General features: G+C 41.5%; 1 protein-coding gene across 3 annotated transcripts in view; it reads left to right on the forward strand.

Annotated features, from left to right (window-relative positions):
* Positions 1–23,434, forward strand: part of TAMM41 (TAM41 mitochondrial translocator assembly and maintenance homolog) — a 191,950-nt gene that overhangs the window by 76,445 nt on the left and 92,071 nt on the right. For all 3 annotated transcript variants that reach the window (XM_086938952.1, XM_086938954.1, XM_086938953.1), the window contains 2 exons: positions 2,702–2,852; positions 21,453–21,598. In XM_086938952.1, the coding sequence (XP_086795078.1) occupies positions 2,702–2,852; positions 21,453–21,598 (297 nt within the window). The remainder of the gene's footprint in view (positions 1–2,701; positions 2,853–21,452; positions 21,599–23,434) is intronic.

A 23,434-nucleotide genomic window follows, 5' to 3' on the forward strand; every position in this document is an offset into this window, starting at 1 on the left:
CCCTCACCCCCCTAACCCTCACCCTCACCACCTCACACACCCTCACTCACCCTCACACACCCTCACCCTCACACACCCTCACACCACTCAGTGCTACAACACATATTGTGTTGCAATAGGTGTCACATTTGCAAAAGATAAAACTATTGGCATTGTAAATAACAAAGCTATTAATTTCGCAATTTTCAAAACAAGCACATAAATGAAAAATGTGTCCTTTACAATACCAATAGCTCAAACTTTCCTAATGCGAGACCTATTGCATTGCTGTGCTTCTCTCCCCTGCTGCACTCTCCTGCTCTCTAGAGATGTGGCCTAACGACCACAGCTGCCATCTATGTCACGTAAATACAAAACATGTTGCATTCCAAATGCTATAGGTGTCACATTCGCGAAAGTTATAACTATTGGCGTTGTAAATGACAAAGCTATCAATTTAGCTATTTCAAAAACCAACAAATAAATAAAATATTTGTCATTTACAAGACCAATAGCTCCAACTTTTCTAATGCGAGACCTATTGCATTTCCAATGCTTGTTGGATATCCTCTGAGTGGGAATTCCATTCCTCTCCCCCGAAACAGTAATTTCTATGATTTTAGTTTATATGATTAGATAGCGTATTTATCCTACTACCCACTCCATATACACAGCCTTTAGTCTGCCGAAGATCAGTCCTCTGCAACATGTTGTGGTTGAAGGCGAACTTCCTAGGTCTGTATGCTTTTCATCTGTTATTGTAGGGCAGGTGAATATTACTTTATCCCAAAACATGGCTGTGTTTACCTCGGGAAGTAAAGGACTCTCTCCAAATAATTTTCCTTCCAGGCAGTTAGGACATGGATGAGGGCTCTGGAAAGAAAAATAGGCGACTGACTTTTGTTATGCTTACACACACCAAACCAGTTGCACAATGATGTGGTGTTAATTTGGATTTGTTTGCATTTCAGGTATAGCATTACCTCCTTTTGAAGTAAGACAATCATGTGAGCATCCTTGCATGTGTTCCTCAGTGTTTCTGGTATTTGAGCTACAAGCAAATGGTGTGAGAGTTCCTTAATCACAAGTGAAGTATGGGTGACATTTCTCTCTCAGAGGTGCCTGGATCTCCATCCTTTCACTCCCTTCTAGAGTTAAGCCATCTGTTTCCCAAGGAGCTAGCTTGAGGTTTCTTTGGGCGCCAGTAGTTTAGGTTGTTTTGCTAAATGTATTGACTAATTGTAAAGCGCACGTTCACCCAAGTCTTGGGTCTCTTAATGCTGAGATAACAGATGTCTATTGTTACCTAGCCTGACGGTACTCGTTTTATCGATCTTGAAATGTTGAAAGGCTGAGTGGGACTAGATGGGTTTCGAACCTGTGACCTTGAGGGCAAATGCTTTTTCCTGGAGTGGATGCATTAATCTACTGAGCCACCAGACCCGGCTCCGCAGACTCTGTTGTCTTATAGCTAATCATGTCTTTGCAGACCATCTCTAATAAAAAGATGACTTCCATTTAAAAATAGAGCGGTTTAGCGAAATTTCAGTAGTCTTTACCATTTACACTACTTGGTTCAACTATCCTTTTCTACTTAAGATTTCAATGTTACATACTACAATTAGTAACAAGCACAATTCATTGTTGAATCAGCTGTGTATTTGAACCCTGACAGAGTTGATCACACCGAACTTCATTCGTTCTCCCCCAGGTTTACCAACCTTTCAGACACACTAGCCCATCCGAAAATGTCCTTAAGGCTCATTATCCATTTCATGGTAAATGTTTTATCATCTTCAGAATGTTTAAAGCTGAACCACCCCTTTCTAGATTTGAACCAGCGACCGGCTTTAGGTGCATACAAGCACACCTTTCCCCAGCTGGTTCATTCAGTCATATGAACCCACTGTGCTTTTATTCCCAAGAGACAAGCTATACTTTTATGTCCTCCATCATGCAAACAAAATTGTGTTTTGAGATTTGTAATATTAAATGCTTGTATCAAACTATTTTGTACTCACATTATGAGCTTTGAAGAGTGGAGTAAGCCCTGTCACTATTGGAACCTATATTGTGCAGATTGCACACTTATCGCTGCAGTGAGTGATAATCTGTTGGACTACCTATCTGTCGTAGTAGCTTGTATGACTTGCTATTCATACACAGACCTCTGGAAGAGGTCCATTAACTCCCGGTGTTGCGCTAATGGCTTTAATGATATGACTGACCCTATGCCCCCTTGACTGATATGAACACACTAAATTACAAAACAGTACACATAGAAGTTCTTCATGATCAACTTAAAAATACTTTTCAGAACTCCCAAAAAAAAAGAAAACCAGGCCTAGAGCTTTGTGTGTTCTTGCTGGTAATGGTTAATATAATCACCAACATTGCGTTCCAACTAAAGTTATGTTGTAGACCTATTTCCTCGTAAAAAATATTTCAATTCCGATAGTTTTTCACTTCATGAACATGGGGTTGGGGTGCTATTGTTTTCAGTACACACAGTGAGGGAGTGGGTATTTGATGTGTGGACATGCGCTAATGAACCTGCTGATACATAAGAAATAACCTCTTTTTCAGGTCCTGTCAATACAACACCTTTCAGGAGGTCCAGAAGTTAGTTTTTCTTTTCACAGTATATAAACACCGCAGTACTTTATCCATCCACTATTTCTTATGCTTCTTTTTGAAGTAAAGACTGATTTTCTTTTGATAGGTGAAGATCCTAACGCAGAGTGAGAATGGGAAACTACATACTGCACTAATAAGTAACCTGAAGAGCGCAGTCACTGCTGCATTTCTCATGCTTCCCGAAAGTTTCTCAGAAGAAGAACTCTACATCCAAATCGCCGGGCTCTCCTATTCTGGTTTGTAAGACTACCATACCTTTTCCTGCTGACTGGCAAACACTGAAATTAGAAATTCAATGACAATCGCTCCTCTATATTACTTCATTAGACTTTAGGAATCCAGACTGGGGAAGAAAGGCCTGTGTCTTGATATGAGCTATGACTGAGCTCCTGCATAATCCAACGCCTAACTGGAATAAGCAAGTAATTGCGTTTACCATTGGTAGTTTGACTCGAGTAGCACGCCTTTCTCAGGGAAAATATCAGCATGTCATATGTACAGATGCACCTCTGCAACATTACATTTAAGGAAAAAAAATGCATTGAAATTACATAACCTCTTTAGTTAAAACAATTGCGGGCCAGATGGACAAAGGGCTTTAGCATCAGCACACCCTCTGGTTTGGTAAATCAGAGGGGTTGCAGACGCTAAACCCCTTTTTCAAATGTACCAAGGCCATTGAATGATTCGGAAAAGACTTTCATGGATTATGAAGCGAATCAATCAATAAAAACTCAATTAGACTATGAGATCATCTGAAAAGTCAGACAACTAACATACATAAACATTACAAATTATAAAAGGAAAGAGTTAAGAAGGCATACTACTGATGAACATAATGCGGGTCTACAGTCATTACATTTATAACAGAGTTAGGTACATTTTAGAATATACTCTGTAAAATTTACAAAAACATTTAAAGTGGAAGAGTGACTGTTAAAATACCCTATCACAAGGGTTTAGGAAACCATCCTGAATCGGTATTTGGAAGGGTCGTGTAAAGTTTACGTTTTCTTTTTCTTTTTTTAAACTCCTCCCATTTTCTTTTAAGGAAAATAAGCGGCATAAAATAAAATAAAATGATTGGTTTATTTAAAAGCAATCACAGACATAGTGGTCTGCTGACCCCAGCAGATAACCATCCCTGTAACTTCGACAAACTGAAGTTGGTTGCAATTTGCGACCTAGCTCATTAATATTACTGAGGTAGGCCAAATTGCTACCCACTAGGATTTGGTATTTTGTGAACTAACCTATTAGCACATAGGTCGCTCCCAAAATACCGTTGCATTGAATAAAAGGTTGTGTGCAAATTGCGCCCACTTTTACTGAATGCATTGCATGCATTTGGCTCGAATTAGTAAAAAGAAACCAAAACTAAAACAAATAAGACTAAGTTCTGAACAGCCGTAGAATTAATAGAATAAATGTTTTTATATTATCTATTCAAGTAAAGGTCTGCAGTTCACCCAGCTCCAGAGTTGTACTGTTGTTTTGTGGAAGTCACAGTCCACTAGTGGAGCTAGGTAGGGGGCTACAACCAAGCAGCACACATACCATTCCATACAATAATTTTACCTTCCTGCTGAAGCCTCAAGCTGAGCTGCAAACAATCTAAGTTGTAAACCCCTGGAAATCATAGACGCTGCTGTTTCATTGGAGGCACCTGGTGCAGATTTTCTGGAAGCAGTGTAAGGTCGGAGGATGTGACTGTGCCTGGCTCCGTTAGGTTGTATAGCTTGGTGTTCGCAAGGTTCTGTTGACGGTTTGCTGCATAAAACTTAAAACCAGACGAACCAGTTCTTACTTGACGAGGTGATGTCTTCATTGAGAAGCCTTGGCAACATGTCTCAGTAGATGAGCAAGTTACTAATTCCAATCTTTCAGAACTTATTATATAACTTCTTTTCTCGTGTTCTAAACATTCACAAACTTCTAAGGTATTTTCCTTGCACACTATTTAATATAATTATTCAGTTAACTGGTCTAAATAATACATTCAAATAATTAGCTTTTGATTTTATTAGTACCTACATCAGTTAAATAAAAGCTCATTGTATACCCAAAGTAACACGTAAGCCTCCATAACCTACATCCTATAATATTCCCTGTTAAATTTCAGTACTCCGGGTCCCAAGTAGCAGCTGTCGTTTTCCATTTGGGTTCCAGAAATATTTTAAGATTTCTGTAGAAATCAATGAAGTCTAGTAGACCGCTCTTGTAGTTGTAGTTTATTCTTCAAGTTACAGCTTAGTACATTCCAATGTAAGTCTTAATATAAGCCCCACCAGGAGCAGCCTCCTGGCTGCTCAGCCCATCTTCTCCAACAACTCCACCTTTAAGTACAAACATCCTTAACATCCCAAATGACATCATGTAGCTAGAGCATCATGCAGAGAACCAGGGCCAGGGAGATGCATTACATAAGAAGCAGATTACTACACATCTTCCCCTTTATAATATTTAACAAAATGAAATAGTATACACATATGTAAACATAGGACGAGAAGATAAACATTCCAGAAGTAAACGTAAAAGAACACCATAATACATGAGCCAAACTCTCCTTATGTAATAATAATAATAATGTAAAAGCAATGCAATAATGAGAAAATAGTAATGCAAGTAAATAAATAGCCTTCCCTATGTAATAATAATAACGATGAAATAGTAATAATGTAAGTATTAAAAAGTAAGTCAGCCTTCTCTATGTAATAATAATAATAATGATAATAATAATGACATAGTGAATGTAGTAATAATATAAGTAATAAAGTAGTAATATAGAAGTTGTAAATTTAAACAAATGGCAGGACCAGGGAATACCATACGCCCTCTACTGCACACACTATAATATACCATCCAGTTACCAAGAAAACCCTCTACTGCATACAATTGCAGGACTAGGTAAATTTACATATCCTCTAATGCACATACTATAATGTTCCGTCTGCATACTAGTGCAGGACCACACACGCTCAGTAACCTCCCAATAAGAGAATCCATACCTCTTCGTATTGGGGGAATCCACCTCCCTAGAAACCAACAGACACAGTAACCCAAGGTGGAATCCACCTCCCTATAAACCACCACACACAGTAACCTCCCAAGGGGGAATACACCTCCCTATTGCCACACACTCACAGTAACCTCCCTATAAACCACCACACACAGTAACCTCCCAAGGGGGAATCCACCTCCCTATAAACCACACACTCGCAGTAACCTCCCAAATAATTGTAAAGGGGGAATCCACCTCCCTATAATAATACTGTAAAATGAAAACCACATTGAGTATCAATTTAGAATGACATGTTGCAAATCAAAAGAAGATGTACATAACATTGGCATATATCACCAAATTTAATGCAGTGTCACTAAGTGACTTAGCCGTCATCACATGCAACACAACAAACGAGTGAGTGACTTAATACTTAACAATCATCTCACACAGTACAGTTCTGGGTTTCTTATTTCCTTTGACCCATACTCTAACTCCTTATAGCAATATTTCATTACTGTTCCAGTTCTGAGTCCTCCTTTCTCTCCAAGTAAACTAGTTAATTCCATTTCTTGGTGCAATGGCGCTCCATAGCCAGAAGATGGCGGTATTGCACTAGTTCTAAGTTTTCCAAAGCGACATTCTCAGTAATATGTAGTTTTCAATTAGTGTAAATGACAGTACCTGTGACGATCTTCAGGCAGCAATGCTCAAGGCAACCCTCACATTAAAATCATCTTTATCACCAGTACTTGACTCATGAAAATAACTCTGATGGCAATCCAGGTCAGCTACAGAGCACTGAGACACAACAACAAACTGGGGCCTTCTTGCAATTCCATTTCAATACCATGGAGACACCAGTCGTGGTTGGCAAACACTGCACAGTTTCAATAGACTGTGTAAAGGCCTGTAGACTACAATACAAAGTTTTCTCCACATTTGTTCTCTGTTACATTTTTAACAGCGGGGTTTGATGATTCTTTAAAAGCATGTGATCAAAATCTGCCCCCAAATATTTTCTACCATGTGCAGCCACTTCTCATCATGGCACATCAGAGCCTTGATAGCATTCAACACCGGGGCATGACGTTCGCCCCTTACGTGGCTCGATGTGTGCCCCCGACATCACTACATCACCATTTCAACACTTTGAAGTTGATTTAGCACATACCTCTTCATTGGGCTTCAGTTTTAATACAGGACTGCAGATACACTTTACAGTTTCATACACAGGTGGATCTGGCACCTAGAATTATTTAGGGCGACCGTTGTCAGGGTCACTGGTGGGGCAGGTGCCAGAAAGCTTAAATAGTTCAATGTCTTTAGTAATATTAGTACCTTAAGTTACAGTAGCCATCAAATAGCCTTCTTTTCTCCACGCGTAACTTCTTTTCCTTTTAAATCGTCGCCAATGTAGAAATCAATGAAGTCTAGTAGACAGCTCTTTTAGTTGTAGTTTATCATTCGTTACAGCTTAGTAAGTTCCAATGTAAGTCTTAATATAAGCCCCACCAGGAGCAGCCTCCTGGCTGCTCAGCCCATCTTCTCCAACAGCTCCACCTCCAAGTACAAGCATCCTTAACATTCCAAATGACATCATATAGCTAGAGCATCAGGCAGAGACCTAGGGCCAGGGAGATGCATTACATAAGAATAGGATTACTACAATTTCCTTTTAATCCTACCTCTTCCCTTTTCCCTCTATCCTAGAACTTCCTTTGCTTTCTAGTGTAGTCTGATTTTATCTTGCAGCATAAACAACTCAATAAAACTTGTCAAATCCTGTATTTAATTTATTCTGTTCAGCTATGTTGTTTCTATTAAAGAAAACTAATTAACTTGCTATAACGTTTAAGCTGTCTTAGTGTCATATGTCCGCTACTTGGGGGTACACTTTACTCTTCTTATCTAGAGCTGTCAAACGTTATAAATTGTATCACTTAAATGGTTCACCATTGTTGTAATAGAATTTCTTTTGTGAATGCTACATTTATGTTCATCAATCTCAAGTGTTTGCCTACATATGCTGTCTCACTAAGACATCAGATCATGTCATGTTCTTGGTGTTGGATGTCATTAACAAAAATCTTAGCCCTTTTTTTTTTTAGTGTGAACATGGTTAGATTTAAATTATTGCATAGTCTTGAATGAAATGTATCCAGTATTCCATCTGGCCTTAACAAATATTTTTCTTCGGAAGATACAGTCAGTTGGACCCGGGATCACCGGTCCACCTAGGGTAGCTTGGCACAAGTGGGAAGGCCTAACTCCAAGGCTTTTGTGTTCTACTTGCGTCACACTCAACTTAGCAACCCAGCGTACTTCCACCAGAAAAATGACAACACACCGTCTGTTAGAAAATTAGAAAAGCTTTATCTTCTCTTAAAGTTTGGTTCCAGTTGCATTAACCTTAACACCTCATCATTTTATATATAATGTTCTTGACTGTGAATCTACGACATGGCACAACTCACGTAATACTAGTGAACCCCACTTAGCCTTTAAATTAATTCCGTACAATAGATTCTAACAGGACCCCATTCAGGTAATGGCTCAATTAAATATGATTCTGGCTAGTGGAAGGTACTGAGACAGAACATTAGCATGACACTATAGCCAAAGTCAGTAGATGATTGCAACAGTTATCTATCAAAATAAGGCCTAAATGGAGTTAATTGTTCATGACAACATTTCAACTTAAATTCAGTTACCATATACAATCACTTTTTATTTTTACAGTTTTCACACCAGTTTTAGAAAAGTTACAACTCAAATATTCATGCAGATGAGTTACACTTCCTAGCTTGTGAATAATCCTGTGTTTAGTTGGTGCTTCCCCAAAGACTTGTACAATTAAAGATGGTTCCACAGTTGTTCCTCAGTTCGCTGGACTATTATGAAGTGAGGGAGAACTCCCCGAGGAGTTCCGCTGACCACAACTTCCCAGCCCACAGCCCTGCTTACTTTTGAATCAGGCGTTCTATCAGCCGATCTAGCCGATGCAAATAGTCTGAGGGGACAAGGCTTTCTCTCAGAGAATTTAGAAGTTATTAGTGGCCCAGTTCGATGAAGGCAGGCTCGCAGAGGCAGGTTCAACCCCGAAGACAGGACACACTGTAATTCTTGCGCTTTCCTCTGCCTTCGCGTTTCTTTCTCCTCACGCCCACAGTGAGGGTGAACTCCTCCCCTCTCAACCTCTTCTAATCCCGCCTTACTCTTTCCGGGGCTCCTCTCACTAGCGCCGGGGTGGCTCCACCCAGGTCCCTTCAGCTTGAAATAACCTCCTGACGACGGGCCCTCCGGTTAATCCGGATGGCCCCAGGCTCTTCTTTATTCGGGAACTGAACTACCAACGGAGCTCGCCACCCGCTCCCGCCTCCTGTCACTCCAACGTGGCTCAATCCGGAAGGCGCTGCCGGCTCCAACACTTACATTCAAAAAGGGGGTGGTGATGAACAGAGTGTCTGAATTAAGCAGACCACTCTTACCCAGTCAAGAGATCAGGGCCTGATCCATCACCGTTATTTAGCTCACTGCATCACCCCAGTTCAGAACCTGGCTATATGCAAATTAGTCTGACCCAGTGCCTCATGGGAACAGGGCAGACCAAACTATCAAGCCAATTCTTCACCGGAAAGGAGACAAGCTTCCGGGGACCGGTTTCTGGCATTTCAGCTGTCGTCGACCCGGCTTGCTTGAATCCTGGTGGTGCAGTGAGCAAGGGACTCATGTCTGAGTATACCCTGCCACACTTGTGGTGACCAAAAATGATTCAAAAAGGGGGTGGTGATGAACAGAGTGTCTGAATTAAGCAGACCACTCTTACCCAGTCAAGTGATCAGGGCTTGATCCATCACCGTTATTTAGCTCACTGCATCACCCCAGTTCAGAACCTGGCTATATGCAAATTAGTCTGACCCAGTGCCTCATGGGAACAGGACAGACCAAACTACCAAGCCAATTCTTCACCGGAAAGGAGACAAGCTTCCGGGGGCCGGTTTCTGGCATTTTAGCCGTCGTCGGCCCGGCTTGCTTGAATCCTGGTGGTGCAGTGAGCAAGGGACTCATGTCTGAGTATACCCTGTCACACTTGTGGTGGCCAAAAATGATTCAAAAAGGGGGTGGTGATGAACAGAGTGTCTGAATTAAGCAGACCACTCTTACCCAGTCAAGTGATCAGGGCTTGATCCATCACCGTTATTTAGCTCACTGCATCACCCCAGTTCAGAACCTGGCTATATGCAAATTAGTCTGACCCAGTGCCTCATGGGAACAGGACAGACCAAACTACCAAGCCAATTCTTCACCGGAAAGGAGACAAGCTTCCGGGGGCCGGTTTCTGGCATTTTAGCCGTCGTCGGCCCGGCTTGCTTGAATCCTGGTGGTGCAGTGAGCAAGGGACTCCAACACTTCAGCGCAGCGCCCCCTCACCTCACAAGCTCCCGCAGACCCGCAACAGTGAGCCACTCGAACGCGGGGAAATCAGGACCACTTGAGTCTATCAGAGTTACAGTAAGTTCTTGGTCACGGGAGAGGGTAGTCTCGGACGGGTCTCGTAACTATAGCTGGGAATCTGGGGGTAGGCACACAGAAAAATAAGGAGGGACCACCCAAAGGGCTGACAGGTCTAACACAGTCCTCTGTAATTACCCTTAAAAACAGGCTTAAATGTAAATTTTCTCCAAGAGATTGTGGGTGAAGATATGTTGGCAGTGCTAATTGTTCCAATACATTTATTTTCACATAGAGATCAGTTTCAAAGATATGTCTGCTGGTGTTATCGTAAAAACCAGAAGTTGTGCTTCTTATTTGTCTTTCACAAATGGCTGGATTTTTTAAAAATGATACACAACTTGAAGAATTCCATAAATTCCCTTACTCCAGTGTGTACCAGTGCATATACCGGGTACATAATCTCACCAATAAATATCCTCAAGGCGTAGCTTGCTCTTTCTTCTTTTATAATCGTGTATGGTCCTGGTTTTAAATGGAAAAATGCATTTTTTGACATATGGGGGCTACGTTGCCTTTCCATTGTAAGTCCAGTTGTCTGTTGATAAAACGATGTTTCAAATTTAAAAAATATGAGAAGATTCATATTTAATATTCAAAACAAACCTTTTAAATTCATTTCTTTTAAATCATTTTAATTTAATTTAGTTTCTTGTAGAGCGCTAACAATCATCCAGGGTAGGATATCACGGCGCTATGCTAGCTAGTGTGCATGTGACGTGGGTGAGGGCTCCTTTTAATTATTCAGGATGGGGAAGAGAAAGGATTTTAGCTGTTTCCTAAATGCCAGGTGGCATTCTGTAAGTCGAAGGGCTGTGGGTAGTTCGTTCCATTTGGCAGCAGCGATATGGGAGAAAGCGCGCTCTCCCATCCTAGCTCTCTTTACCCGGCAGGTTTTTGCACGAGCCAAGAATTGGGAGCGGAGGTTCCAAGTGGGAGCATAGAACTGAATCCTATTTCTAAGGATGAGGGGACCAGTTTTGTGCAGTGCTCTATGAGCAATGCACATCATTTTAAAAGCTGCTCTCTGCTTCATTGGGAGCCAATGGAGGTAACGCAAACAGCTCTTGGCCGAGTTGTATTTCCTTTTCATACAGATGGCCTTGGCTGCAGCGTTCTGCACCATTTGGAGTTTGGGAAAAAGATACTATAGTATAGTCCAGTAGTCCAGCCTACTCATCAAGAGTGACTGGACCAGGATCTTTCTACACTCCATTGGAATCCAGGGGAAGACTCTCTTAAGCATTTTTAGGATTGCGAAGCCTTTTCCGCATATGGCAGCTACATGAGTCTTCATGGATAAGGCAGTATCTATAGTTATTCCAAGGTTTCTTGCTGTTTGTGATGGGGTAGGTGGAATGCCCAGTTCTTTTGGCCACCAGCTGTCATCCCACAGCTGGGTGTGGCTTCCGAACAAAAGTATCTCGAATTTATCTGCATTGAGCTTTAGACAATGCTGGTGCATCCATTCGGCCAGTTCAGCAAGACAGTTAAGTAGCCTTTCTTTGGGATTGTTTTTTTCATCCAGGATGACAGTGAGTTGGGTGTCGTCGGCATAGGAACAGATTTCCACACCCCACTTCCTGCCTATTCCCGCCAGGGATGAAACAAAAATGTTAAACAAAGTTGGGCTTAGTGAGGCCCCCTGTGGGACCCCGTATTTGATGTTCCGGCATGGGGACGAGAACTTACCCATGCGTACTGATTGAGATCTTTCCGATAGGAAAGACCGCAGCCAGCCCAGAGCTTTTTCCCTGATACCTTTGGATGCTAGAGTTTCCAGGAGCAGGTGGTGGGGGACGGTGTCGAACGCCGCCGAGAGATCCAACAATATCAGGGCAACTGTCTTTCCCTGATCCATGTGCATCCTGATGTGATCTAGCACTGCCAGGAGGGTTGTTTCCGTGCTGTTATTGGCCCTGAAACCCGTCTGTGTGATGTCCAGCAGGTTGTTTGCCTCGAGAAAGCTGGTCAGTTGTCTGTTGACCAGTTTCTCTAGGACTTTTGATAGGTAGGGAAGTTGGGATATGGGTCTATAGTTGGCCGGGTTGTTAATATCTAAACCAGCTTTTTTTATAAGGGGGGTGACTGTGGCAATCTTCCAGCTGGATGGGAACTCTGCGGCATCTAATGAATGATTTAGTACCCGAGTCACTGCAGGACAGATCAGGGGAATGAGCTGCCGGAAAATATGGTGGGGGCAGGGGTCCAGGGGGGAGCCAGATTTGATTTTGAGCATTGCGTTGCCTACTTCCTCTTCGGAGTACGGGCCAAAGCTAGTACAGCAGGCGTGAGGAGAGGAGGACTCGTGATCCGCCCGGCTGCTAGTTTTTGTTTTAGAGAAGGATGAATAGATCTTGTCTATTTTTTCGCAAAAGAAGTTATTCATTTTGTCATAGTCTGTTTGAGAGGGGGTCAAATTGGACCAGAGATTAGCAGGGCTGCAGAGCTCTTTTACAATTTTGAAGAGCTCTTTTGGGGAGTTCTTGTTCTCTAAGATTCTGCAAGAAAAGTAGGCTTTTTTTGCCTTCCTAATAGCTTTAGTATATTGTGAGAGTTCTTTTTTGTAAACAGCCCTCGTCTCCTGGGTTTTTGTTAGCCTCCATTTGTGTTCGAGCATTGTGCATTTCCTTTTTTGAGCCTTCAGTTCTTGCCCGTACCAGTTTTCGGACACAGTGCGCCTGGGATTGGCATCGCGCCGGAGCTGTGAGCAGTGCTCCAGAGCCGAAGCGATGTGGCTCTGAAGTCTATCTGTTGCTTCGTCAACACCAGACTCTCCTCTAGAAGGATGGACAAAGTGTTTCCGAAAGGTTTCCACTTTAAAGTTGGCATAGCTTCTGCTATGGGTTGTTATTACATCTACTACTTCCAAACTCTCAATGTGTGGTATACTTATTCAAAGGTTCAAAATGCTATTCATTTCTGTATTGGTATTTATCTATAGTGTGGCCCTAATTATTTATTTATTTATTTATTTGCAAACTTGTACCGCGCTGGGAATCGACTCCCTGGGGAGTATCTCCGCGCCTTTGGCGTCATCAGAAAGCAAATAGCCTGTCAAGTGATAATTTAAAGTTCTACCAGATCAATAGTTAAACAGGAATGTTTTTAGTTTTTTCCTGAAGGGAAAATGTTCCCTGCACGCTCTGATTTCGAATGGGAGTTCATTCCAAAGTTTCGGGCCAGTCACTGACAAAGCTCTTCCCCCTTGACGTGTCTTCCAGAACCTGGGAACGCATAACAGTTCACGGTCACCAGATCTCAGGGATCTTGCCGGAATGTATGGGATGAATTGCTTAGTTAGGTAATCCGGGCCTCTGCCGGAGAGCCATTTGTGAATGATGCAACAAATCTTGAACATCACTCTTTGCTTTACCGTAAGCCAGTGGAGTTTTTTCAAAATGGGCTTTGAAGGAGTTCGGGCCGGAAGTAGAGGAGACACGTATAGTACGTGAGGGGTTAGGAAACTATCTACAAGATCATATTTAAGTGTGGATTACACAAATGCATATTTCACACATTACATTTAACATTTTTCGAGGTACATGGAGATTAAGTGATTTGCCTGGAATCACATGATGTTCAGTCAGGTGCCAAGGCCGGGATTCAAACCTGGTTTAGTAGCTTCTAAGGAAAGCAGCTCTAGTCGCTAGACCACATCTCCTCCCGATACATGTATAGGACATCCCCTAGATTAATCTAGATACAACAATAAATCTATGGTACCTTTCACTACTGTTGTTACATATTCTAGAAGCTTTTTACAAGAATCCCCAAGCCTGGACAGAGTACAGTCACAGACCCATTCACTTACAAATGAATACATGGACTTTGATGTATATTTTCTTTTCTGTGACTGTATGCTCTGCTGTTACTGCCAATGCAACTAATAATGTTATTTCTTTCCGAATTTTAAACATGAGATATGTATTCAATCCACATCCTTGTAACACATTTTTTACTTGTTGTTAACACGGTCAAGCCTCTCATCACTGGTTTCACTCTGAAACTTTATAAGTTCTCATGCAAGGTCCAATTTTGACTATTTAAGTTTCATGCCTTTCTGCTCGGGTTCAAAGGAAATCTCAAGAATTTACATCATCACATCTGTCTTGATGTTGCTAGGCTTTTCCTGAGCAGAGGAGGTGCAGTGGTCCTGGAGGTTAAATTGAGGGGGGAAACTGATTCACACTTCCAGGCAGTACCTCCAACCAAACTTGGAGTCCCAATTGGTCCTGCTGATTTTCTTCTAGACTTTTTCTTTTTCTTGGATCTTTTACATTTTCTCCCACAAAAGACACCCCACATTAGCAGGGCCTTTCTTGAAAAGATCATGGATTTCATAATGTGCTCTTTAAAAGTCATTTGTACATCCGGATTCGATTGCTATGGAGTAACTGGCAGAATTGAGATTATATTTTGTGCAACTAAACCCACATCTTCCTGGTTTTCTCCGGACACATTTCGCCTGGTGAAAGCATTCATAATTAAACTGAGGATAGAGTGGGTGTTAGGAAAAAAAATGTGTAAGTGTGCAAACAGATTCCCATTGTTAATCCTTATTTCTCAGGGTAACTGTAGTAATGTCGCAATAAAACCATGGTCATGAAGCAGGGAAAAACGCACAAGACGTTAGAGACTGCATGCTCATGTAAGACAGTTTGAGGTGACACAAATGTTTAGTAATGTGGAATTTTCCTTGCACCAATGGTATGCTCTTTAACAACAGAGGTGCTCAGTCCACCTTAAAAGGAGTCTCTGCTATCACTACCAGATCCAAAAAAGTTCCATGGAGTATCTCCTTCCTTAGTCAATACTGCAGTATTGTTACCAGCCAATACTGCAGTATTGTTACCAGCTTGCAAACCAAACTAAAAAGCTCAACAAGACCAAAGGGGCAAAACAAACTTTTCATCAGTGCAGAGGGACTTCTGCGAGACTGCAATAGTTTGCCCTTTTAACCCATTGGCCATCCTGGGTGGCGCCCGTGCTGTAAACACACTGCCATTGTTCCTTGTCTGCTCTCTGCTATCATATTTGAAGAGCAAGTGAGCAATATCCTGAACCTGAAGATGCAACATCGTTCTGGAGTGTGCAAGTGGTTCTGAGCCGGAGAGAAGCAAATACCTGAACTTTTTCAGAGACGACGCTGAGCTTAGCCAGTGGTTCTGCCCAATCTCAATCTTTTATGGATGATGGGCGGACTTATCACTAAAGGAACAGCACACACCGAACAATTGACCATGTTGTTTCATAACTTTTGAGTATAACCTTTACAAAATATTAGTGACATGAGGACATTGAATGACTTCGGTAAAGTAATTGACAGACCTTAATACTAAGATTCTAGGGAAGCAGCTCAGGAATCCATAATTAGCCAATCTGCATGAAGTGAAATGAAATGAATGAAACTTATATAGTGCACGACTTACCCTGGGGCATCTCAGCGCTTGCTTAGGGAACCCGTCCTGGTATTCCCCTGTGAGATAACCCTGGAAGGGTATCCACAAGGTGAAAGCCAGGCATCCCACCGCGAGGGGCCGTTGTGGAGATTAAGCAAGCTATTGCCCAGAGTCGCAGAGTGTGAACCCGTGAGTCGAGAAGGCACCGGAGCGAGAATTAACGAGTCCGTGGAATTTTGAGCCCAACACCCGCCGAGGCGGGGAATTGAACCCTGGTCCAGGGCCGAACTCAAGCTCCAGGTCTGCCGCCTCTAACCCCTGAGCCACACTTCTCCACTCCAGGCTGCCTCCTACTGGGGAGCGAGATACTTTCTAATAATTTCAAGACAAGTGCAATTGCTGTAAATAGATCAGTGGTGCAGCAAACAGTGGTTGGCAGTAAACACCAAAAGGTGTAGGGCAATGCAGTATCTCATCTGTAGGGTCTCTTTTCCTTTCATTTTAGATAGAACTTTTACTACAAGTTTGTTATAGACGAAGCACCACAACTTCTGAGGAGTCGCACAGTTGTTACTAAGATACCAAGAGTTTTCTTAGTGGAGGCTGACCTGGATCTGCAGTTAGGTGGTAGTGTGTGTTAACCATAGTCTTCTTTATTTCCAAAGCACTTGAGCCATTCCCAGTAAAAGAAGCTTTTCCACTTTGTCGCAGAGCAGCTGATATGGCACACCGTTCCTTAGATGAAACTAGCATGTGTTTCACTCTTTGTTTTCCCAATCCAGTTTCCACTGACTACACCTGTTTTGTAAGTAGTTAATATTCTCCTATATGAGAGGCTGTAGCGGCCGGCCAGGGACTTCGTCTACTAGAGAGTGGGACTACTGCTGTGGATGATCATGTACCATTCTTGATAACGACATCCTGTTCGTATTGTAATTCACAGTACAAGTAATTCCAAGTGTGTCATTACAGATTCAAGTCACCTGCAGATTCTGTAATAAGCATTTTAGTCTTGTGGCCAACAAGATGCCAGCTTCCTGAACCATGAGAGAACTTTTTTTAGCTTGAGAGATTCAAACGGAAGGTGTGACACTCCTCAGTCTTTCAGCGCTTAGACTAGAGTTCTTCCTTACAGCGTCTTTTCAGTTTCCCACAGCACTCTTTTTTGGGAGTGGTAAGTAAATGTTTATATCATGTAAACCCAGCAGGGACTGTCCGAATTCTCTAAGGAAATCATGGCAGAGTTGTTTCGCAATCTACTCCTTCCCTTCCATCACCATTACTGATGTCCTGGTCTTCAAAGCTGACTTATGGCCAGAATAAGACCACCTGTTCTCCAGCATTTCACAGTGGTGAAACAGAGCATTGTTTAATTTTATATCACTCATCTGGTGCTGCTCAGTGTCTACCTTCTTTGGCCCCACTAGGATCAAACCAAAACCAATCACCCCTCATAGGAACCCTGCATTCGAATGTAAGGCTCCATACAGACTGGGTTATCTGAGCAAGCCAGTGTTGTGGAGTTCCTTTGACCCATAGCTGCCAAAACATAAGTGAAGTGACCAGCGGGGTTCTCTATGGTGAAATTGTGATTTGATGGGTATGTATGTCCTTTGACTCGATGCTTTCAGGACAGGAGCCTGTGATATGTTGACAGACCTGTGTATGAACAGGGCTTTGACAGTGCAGCTCAAATACATGGGGTTGGACTGCATGGAGTCTTTATTTTTTAGGCCAGCGTTTAAATAGTGAGCATGAAGCGCTTTTCCTGAGCAGGGATGAGGTGTAAAGTAAAGTTAATACTGTGGAGCTACAAGGGCCCAGCAAGAGAACAGGGATTAAAGTTGGCGTATTAATGTTATTCTTGCAACACACTTGGATCATATAAAATAAAAAACAATGTTGACTTATTTTCATAAATTATTTATAATCTAAACCAAGGATGGAAGTCAAAATATCTTTAAAGGCTGTGCATGATTACGGATGTTTAAGTGGCCACCACAGAATTTATAGCCTTTAAGCTCATGTTACCCTCTATAGATGCAAGCATGCTGTAACTTTTATTTTAGATGTAATCACTATGAAGCTAGGACTAACTTTTACGAGAAAAGTCACAACTGACCTATAGAATGCTAAATTCAACATTTTAATACAAAATGTTGGATTTTAATTCCAGCACAGAGGCTTGCATGCAATGTCACATGAGCACCTTTCCGTTTGTGTAAGCCCCTGCTTCAAGTGTAAAATCTGTCCTACAGGCTCACATGTTATAATTGATGTTTTAAGCAGACTGCCCCATTCTGTGCACTTCTGAAGTGTTCTTTTAAAAGCATCAAATATGCCAGTTCAGTTGCCAATATAGATACCATATTTTTGAGGAGAGTCAAAACCAGTAAGGAGCTGTATAGCAAAGGAGCTGGTAACCAGCTCCGTTCTGTATTTACTATTTATATGCCAAAAACACATGCTATCCGGGTCCACTCTAAAAAACTGAACATTCAGGGGACAAAGTGCAAAATATTAATATCCTGCACTGTCTATTCATATTAGTACCCTTTGTCATGTTAAGGGAAAGGATGAGATGGACTGTCTTGGATTTAACGACATTTAGCCTCTTAAATCTTACTAATCATGAAATAGGTGGCGGGTATTGTCCAGCTTTCAGTGGCAAGCCTTCAGCTTTACCATAGGGCCCTCTGAACCCAAAGTCTGCCCATGTGCTACCTGGAAGTATCCTACCCCTTACTCTTTACTGGATCATTTTACTACCAGTACTCTAGTTTCCAGCTGCTTCAAGACCACACACATTCCGAAGGATTGTAAGATCTGGTGCAATCTCTGTCGTAAATGAAAGATCTGAGTGAATATGGGGAGAGTATATAACTGAGGTTGCAAGAGGTTTGCTCACTTCAGGAAACATATTCATTATTCTGCACTGAATGTTAAGGGCCAGATTTACAGTTTGGCTGCTAAGCACAGGCACAGATTTATTGTAACAGAACTGTCTACGAATAAGATTGCTTTTGTTCAGTTATGTGGGTACAGATTAAGAGTTTGGTGAATGCGAGACAGCTGCCAAAAAGTGGCAGATATCTCATCCAGCCTGTTTAGCGTGCATAGATATCTTTGCTCAGGGCATTGATGTCTCTCTGAGTCAAACACAGTTCAGAGACTGGAATTTGACAGTTCTGCTAGATAGGTTTGAGGAGACTTCCGAAATAGAGGGATGCTCCTACTTTCACTACTGGGAAGGGCTTCTCTTTGTAAAATAATCACCAAAGATGTGTGATTTTTTGACACTGCACTTAGAAGCTTGTAATGGAATACATTGCCCCTTCAGTCGTGTTACCACCACACTAGGTAGGTCAGAATACGAAAGAGATTCTCTTTTTCCGGAATTATCTTATGGCATTATCTTATGGACACTATGGCTAGTTCCTTGCTTGAGATGGCATGAGGAGCGGGGCTTAGGACTGGGACGCAGCCCTCAAGTAATTGCTAGTGGCTGAGATAAATTCATGAATTTTACCAATCACTTTTTTTTATTCTTCACTGTCATTTGGACTCTCACCATGTAGTTGTCAGTAAATCGATTGTCCACCTTGGAGAAAATGATATATTGGGTTTAAACTATCTAACCCCTACAGAGAGAATCCGACCAGACCATTGTGGTAATTTATTTTTTGTCATTATGAATACTCTGTTGCAACGTATACATACATATAGTATGCATACTGCCAACATGAAGGGCCACCCATCAGATTTAAATGCGAGTGGACCTTTAGTTTAGCCATTGTGGAGACTAATCTGTCTCCACCATGGCCAAACTTCTCCGACAGCCCTGACGAGTAAGGGCTGTCAAAGGAATGGCTACATATCCACCCTCCCAATTTAGATGGGCATACATTTGGTAACTTTTTACTGTTTCTTACCAGTCCCCGTGGGAAGACTCTCATGTCGAGGGGAGCATTGTATCTTTCTTTACAAAAATAAACTCCTATTTTGTAATTTTCTTTTTGTAAAGAAAAAAAAATGATTCTGTGCTATAGGGCTGCATCCTGCTGACGCAGCCCTGTCGGAAAGAGTAAAATGCATTGACAGGAACCCCTGTTCCTGCCAATGTTTTAATAAAGGACCACCTGCTTAGCCGTGATTTTATAAATTAGGTGGGTGATCCCTCTTTCATGGGGCTGGACTAATTTACAATGTCCTAATGGCAGAACATCTGGCCGCCCGCCTATATGTAAACCACCCCAATATAACCTGGACAAAATAAGTTTTTCATAGGGATAAACCAATGAAAAATAGTGAGTCTTCATTATGGAGTAATAGTGTCACTGTGTTTGAGAATTGAGAGAAAATGCCAACAAAAGACTCCTTGTCTGACCAGTTCGCAATAATTGCTAACACTCCAAGGATACACTCCAATACAAGGTCATGAAACTCTGTTTTATTGCAGGCAAGTGACATTAAATTATACAAGTTTCACATAATAAAACTGCTTTTGTGATTGACATGGTATGGCGAGTTTCAGCTAGACGTGGACTGACATTATCATAGTCTCTATAATGTTATTAAGACTGGACTGGCTCTGCTCTGTGCCCAAACAATCCCTCATTCCTGTGACATATGATGGAGTTTACACTTTTAATGTGTTATGGTTAAATTGATGAAAGTATGTAGATTAGGGCAAGATTAAAAACAATTGTAAATCTAGTCCTCTAGGTTTCCTCCTATATTTGGAATAGATTTATAGTTTTTGGAGTATCCTGAAAGAGTTACAGTAGAACAAATATAAAGCATGCCAGAAAATACATTGGCGAAACACATGTTCATCATGTGGGTTATTTTGGCATTGAATGCACTCTGCACAGGTTCTCATTTGATTGGCGTCTGAAGGCCGACTAGCTGAGTGTACCTCTGGGATTCAAACTTGTGATTGTGGGGACAAACACACACTCCAGTAAAGACCTCTGAGTTATCAGTGTACAGTTGCAACTGATGCTTTTTCCTAGTAGTACTCGTGTAATTATTTGTTTGATTGGATATTTTCACCTGCAAACGTATATTGCTCATGCAACAATATCGAATAAGTCCAAATTCACTCCCTGCCTGTTTTATAAACATGTTTCTTCATGTGAAAATATTTGTTCCTGTAGAAAAAAAACTCATTTTCCCACACGGCCACCAGTTATTGGGATATTCCCTTCCATTTCCGACTCTAAAAGGGATTTACTCCTGCCATTGACAGGAGTAAATCCCACATTTTCCATGGCAGGAGTGGTTCTATAACTGTTTAGTGAATGGCTCTGGCTACAATTCAGTAATTACCTGGAGATGTGCACACACCTTCAGGACATTCCTGCTCAGGAACACCTCCAACTGGCTCAATATTTAATCTTACAAAATTCTATGGTTGACTAAATCTTCGTGTAAAAGCACCTTTTTGGACGTAATTTATTTTTTCCTGGCATAAAAGGCTGTATTTTTTCCTGGCATAAAAGGCTGTATGCATGTGTAAGCTAAATTTACAATTGCTAATAACTTGCTAAGGCGTAGGGTAGTTGGGATATTAACACTGAACGTTCTCACTGGCAAAGAACTTAGAGCAAAGAATGTAAATATTCTTGACATGTTGATGATATGAAGAAACACACTTTAATCCTTGAAGTGGAATAATACCTGATCCACTAAAAAAAGGTGTAGCGTAGTGCCCTGGACTATTCCAAAAAGCAGCTTTACCTTATTACCTTGTGGTGCTCTCGCTAGAGCTCGAGGAAACCAAAGTGGGCACCTTAAATAAATCCTGTATTATTTTTGTATAGTTTTTTTGTTTATGATTTAAAAATTGCTAAATATACATCTCTAATGAATTGCCTAGTGTTCTTCAATAAGTTTCTCTATTTTCATCTACATAGGTGACTTCAGGATGATACTCGGGGAAGATCGGTCAAAGGTGCTTAACATAGTGAAGGCCAACATGTCACATTTTCAGAAGTTGTACAGTAATATGCTCGAAGAGTGCCCTCAGGTGGTGTATAAGCACCAGCTGGGCAGATTGGAGGTAAATAATATTTTACTTATATTTCATCACAATATATAATGTTGATGCAAAATTGAACTGATCTAAATGTCTGTATTCGATCTAGACGTGCTTTTATATTCTTTTAGAGTGTCATACCACTATCTCAGGTATATGTAATAATGCTTTATTGCAGAATTCAGATTCACGTTCATTCAGATACAATCATCATAACTATAAGCAAAGTCTTTCATAAACTAGCAACTCATTTGAATAATAATAATTAAAGTTGACGTTCTACCCAACAGTATTTTCTACTTTGAATGGTTCACATGGCACAATGCTAGAATCATCCAGTCATTTTTTCCCATGTATTTTGTCACTTGATCTAACATTAACTGCTGGAAATTATAGACCTGATGTAAGACTCTTTAATGGTAATGCTTACGCCCTTGACGTCAAAGTCTTTAGTAATTGGCTTGAAGTCATACTGATGGTAGAGGAGGGAGTCTGTCTGACTCCCTCCTCTACATCAATGTCTGAAACTTTAAACCCTGCATAGGAGAAGATTAATGTGGAGTGGGGCCCAGACAAGATAATAAGTTGAGAAAAAAGGAAGAAGGAGAAATTGGTATGTTCAATACAAGGTGTCTAAACTGGGTAAGAAAAAGGAGAAAGAATGTAGCAGGGAAAGAGAGGATTTCTGAGAAATATATACCCTATATAAAGTTGATGTAGGAAGTATGCAGATGCAGACAGGCAGCACCGGTCCCTAACTACTCTTGGAGTACCTTGATAACCCTTTCCGGGAAGGCTGCGGAGTGCAGTGGTATGAGAATATGATGCTTCACCCCCTGGTTGTGGAAGCTGTTGACAAGGTTCAGTACCAGACCAGCCACAAATGGATCCTGTTTCATGGGATGAACATGTGTCCTACGTTCTCCACAGATTTCCTCTCCATCAAAAGACATAATGTCCTACATTGCCCTCATGAGTATGGTATATTTCAGATTTGATTTTGACCAGCACTTCGAGACTGAAGACCCAGGATTCTTTTGCACTATTGAAAAGGTACCAGGTAGCTCATCCACCGTCGGAAGCCAGTTTGAGGTTACTGTAGCAGGTTGTGTGGGCCTGGCACCTGCTCTTTGTGAATTTTACCAGGAAAGGAAGGATAACTATAAAGTGGCAGTTTGGGAGGTCTTTCCGATCAAGTTCTTTAAGCAGAGGTATAATTGGAGACTTATCTTCAGAGTCAAGCTCTGAAGTTGGTCATGTGCTGCAAAAAGAAGTGACTTGCTTAGTCACATGTAGAAGCCTTGTTGCCCAACTAAGATAAACGAAAACATTTCCTCTGGTATATTCTGAGTAATGCCTGACTCAAGTCCCTGTCAAGTTTTTATGGTTCTCTAGAATTAAGGTTGTCTTATTTTGTAGCAAGGAAAATGGAATGTTCAAGCAAAGTAGCCTGTATTTTTTGAGAAAACGGAAGTGGATTGCTGGATGGTTTGGGCTTGGTTGGAGGTATTGGCTTGTGTGTGTACATTTTAATTTACGCTAGGCTGTCGTGGTTTAGATTGGGTATCATGCACTTAGTGCAACAACCGACCTGCAATTCCATACCGATTTTTCTGATGAATACTTCTAGCTGCATATTCCTAAGCTTGTATATATCTCCATGCACCAGACTGGATGAAGAATACTCCAAAAATCAGTGCTCCTTCACACCAGTAGGCAGCGGCGTATGACTCCGCATCAAGTCCATTACACTCTGGAAGTGATGAGTGGAGTCACATATTAGTGCCACCCCTCAGCACTGACATCAGTTCCTTTCTTTCAGCTCCTTCAGACGCCGATCCAGAGCTCACTCTGGGAAGA

The sequence above is a fragment of the Lissotriton vulgaris genome, chromosome 9 (genome assembly GCF_964263255.1).
Source record: "Lissotriton vulgaris chromosome 9, aLisVul1.2, whole genome shotgun sequence".
Taxonomy (NCBI): domain Eukaryota; kingdom Metazoa; phylum Chordata; class Amphibia; order Caudata; family Salamandridae; genus Lissotriton; species Lissotriton vulgaris.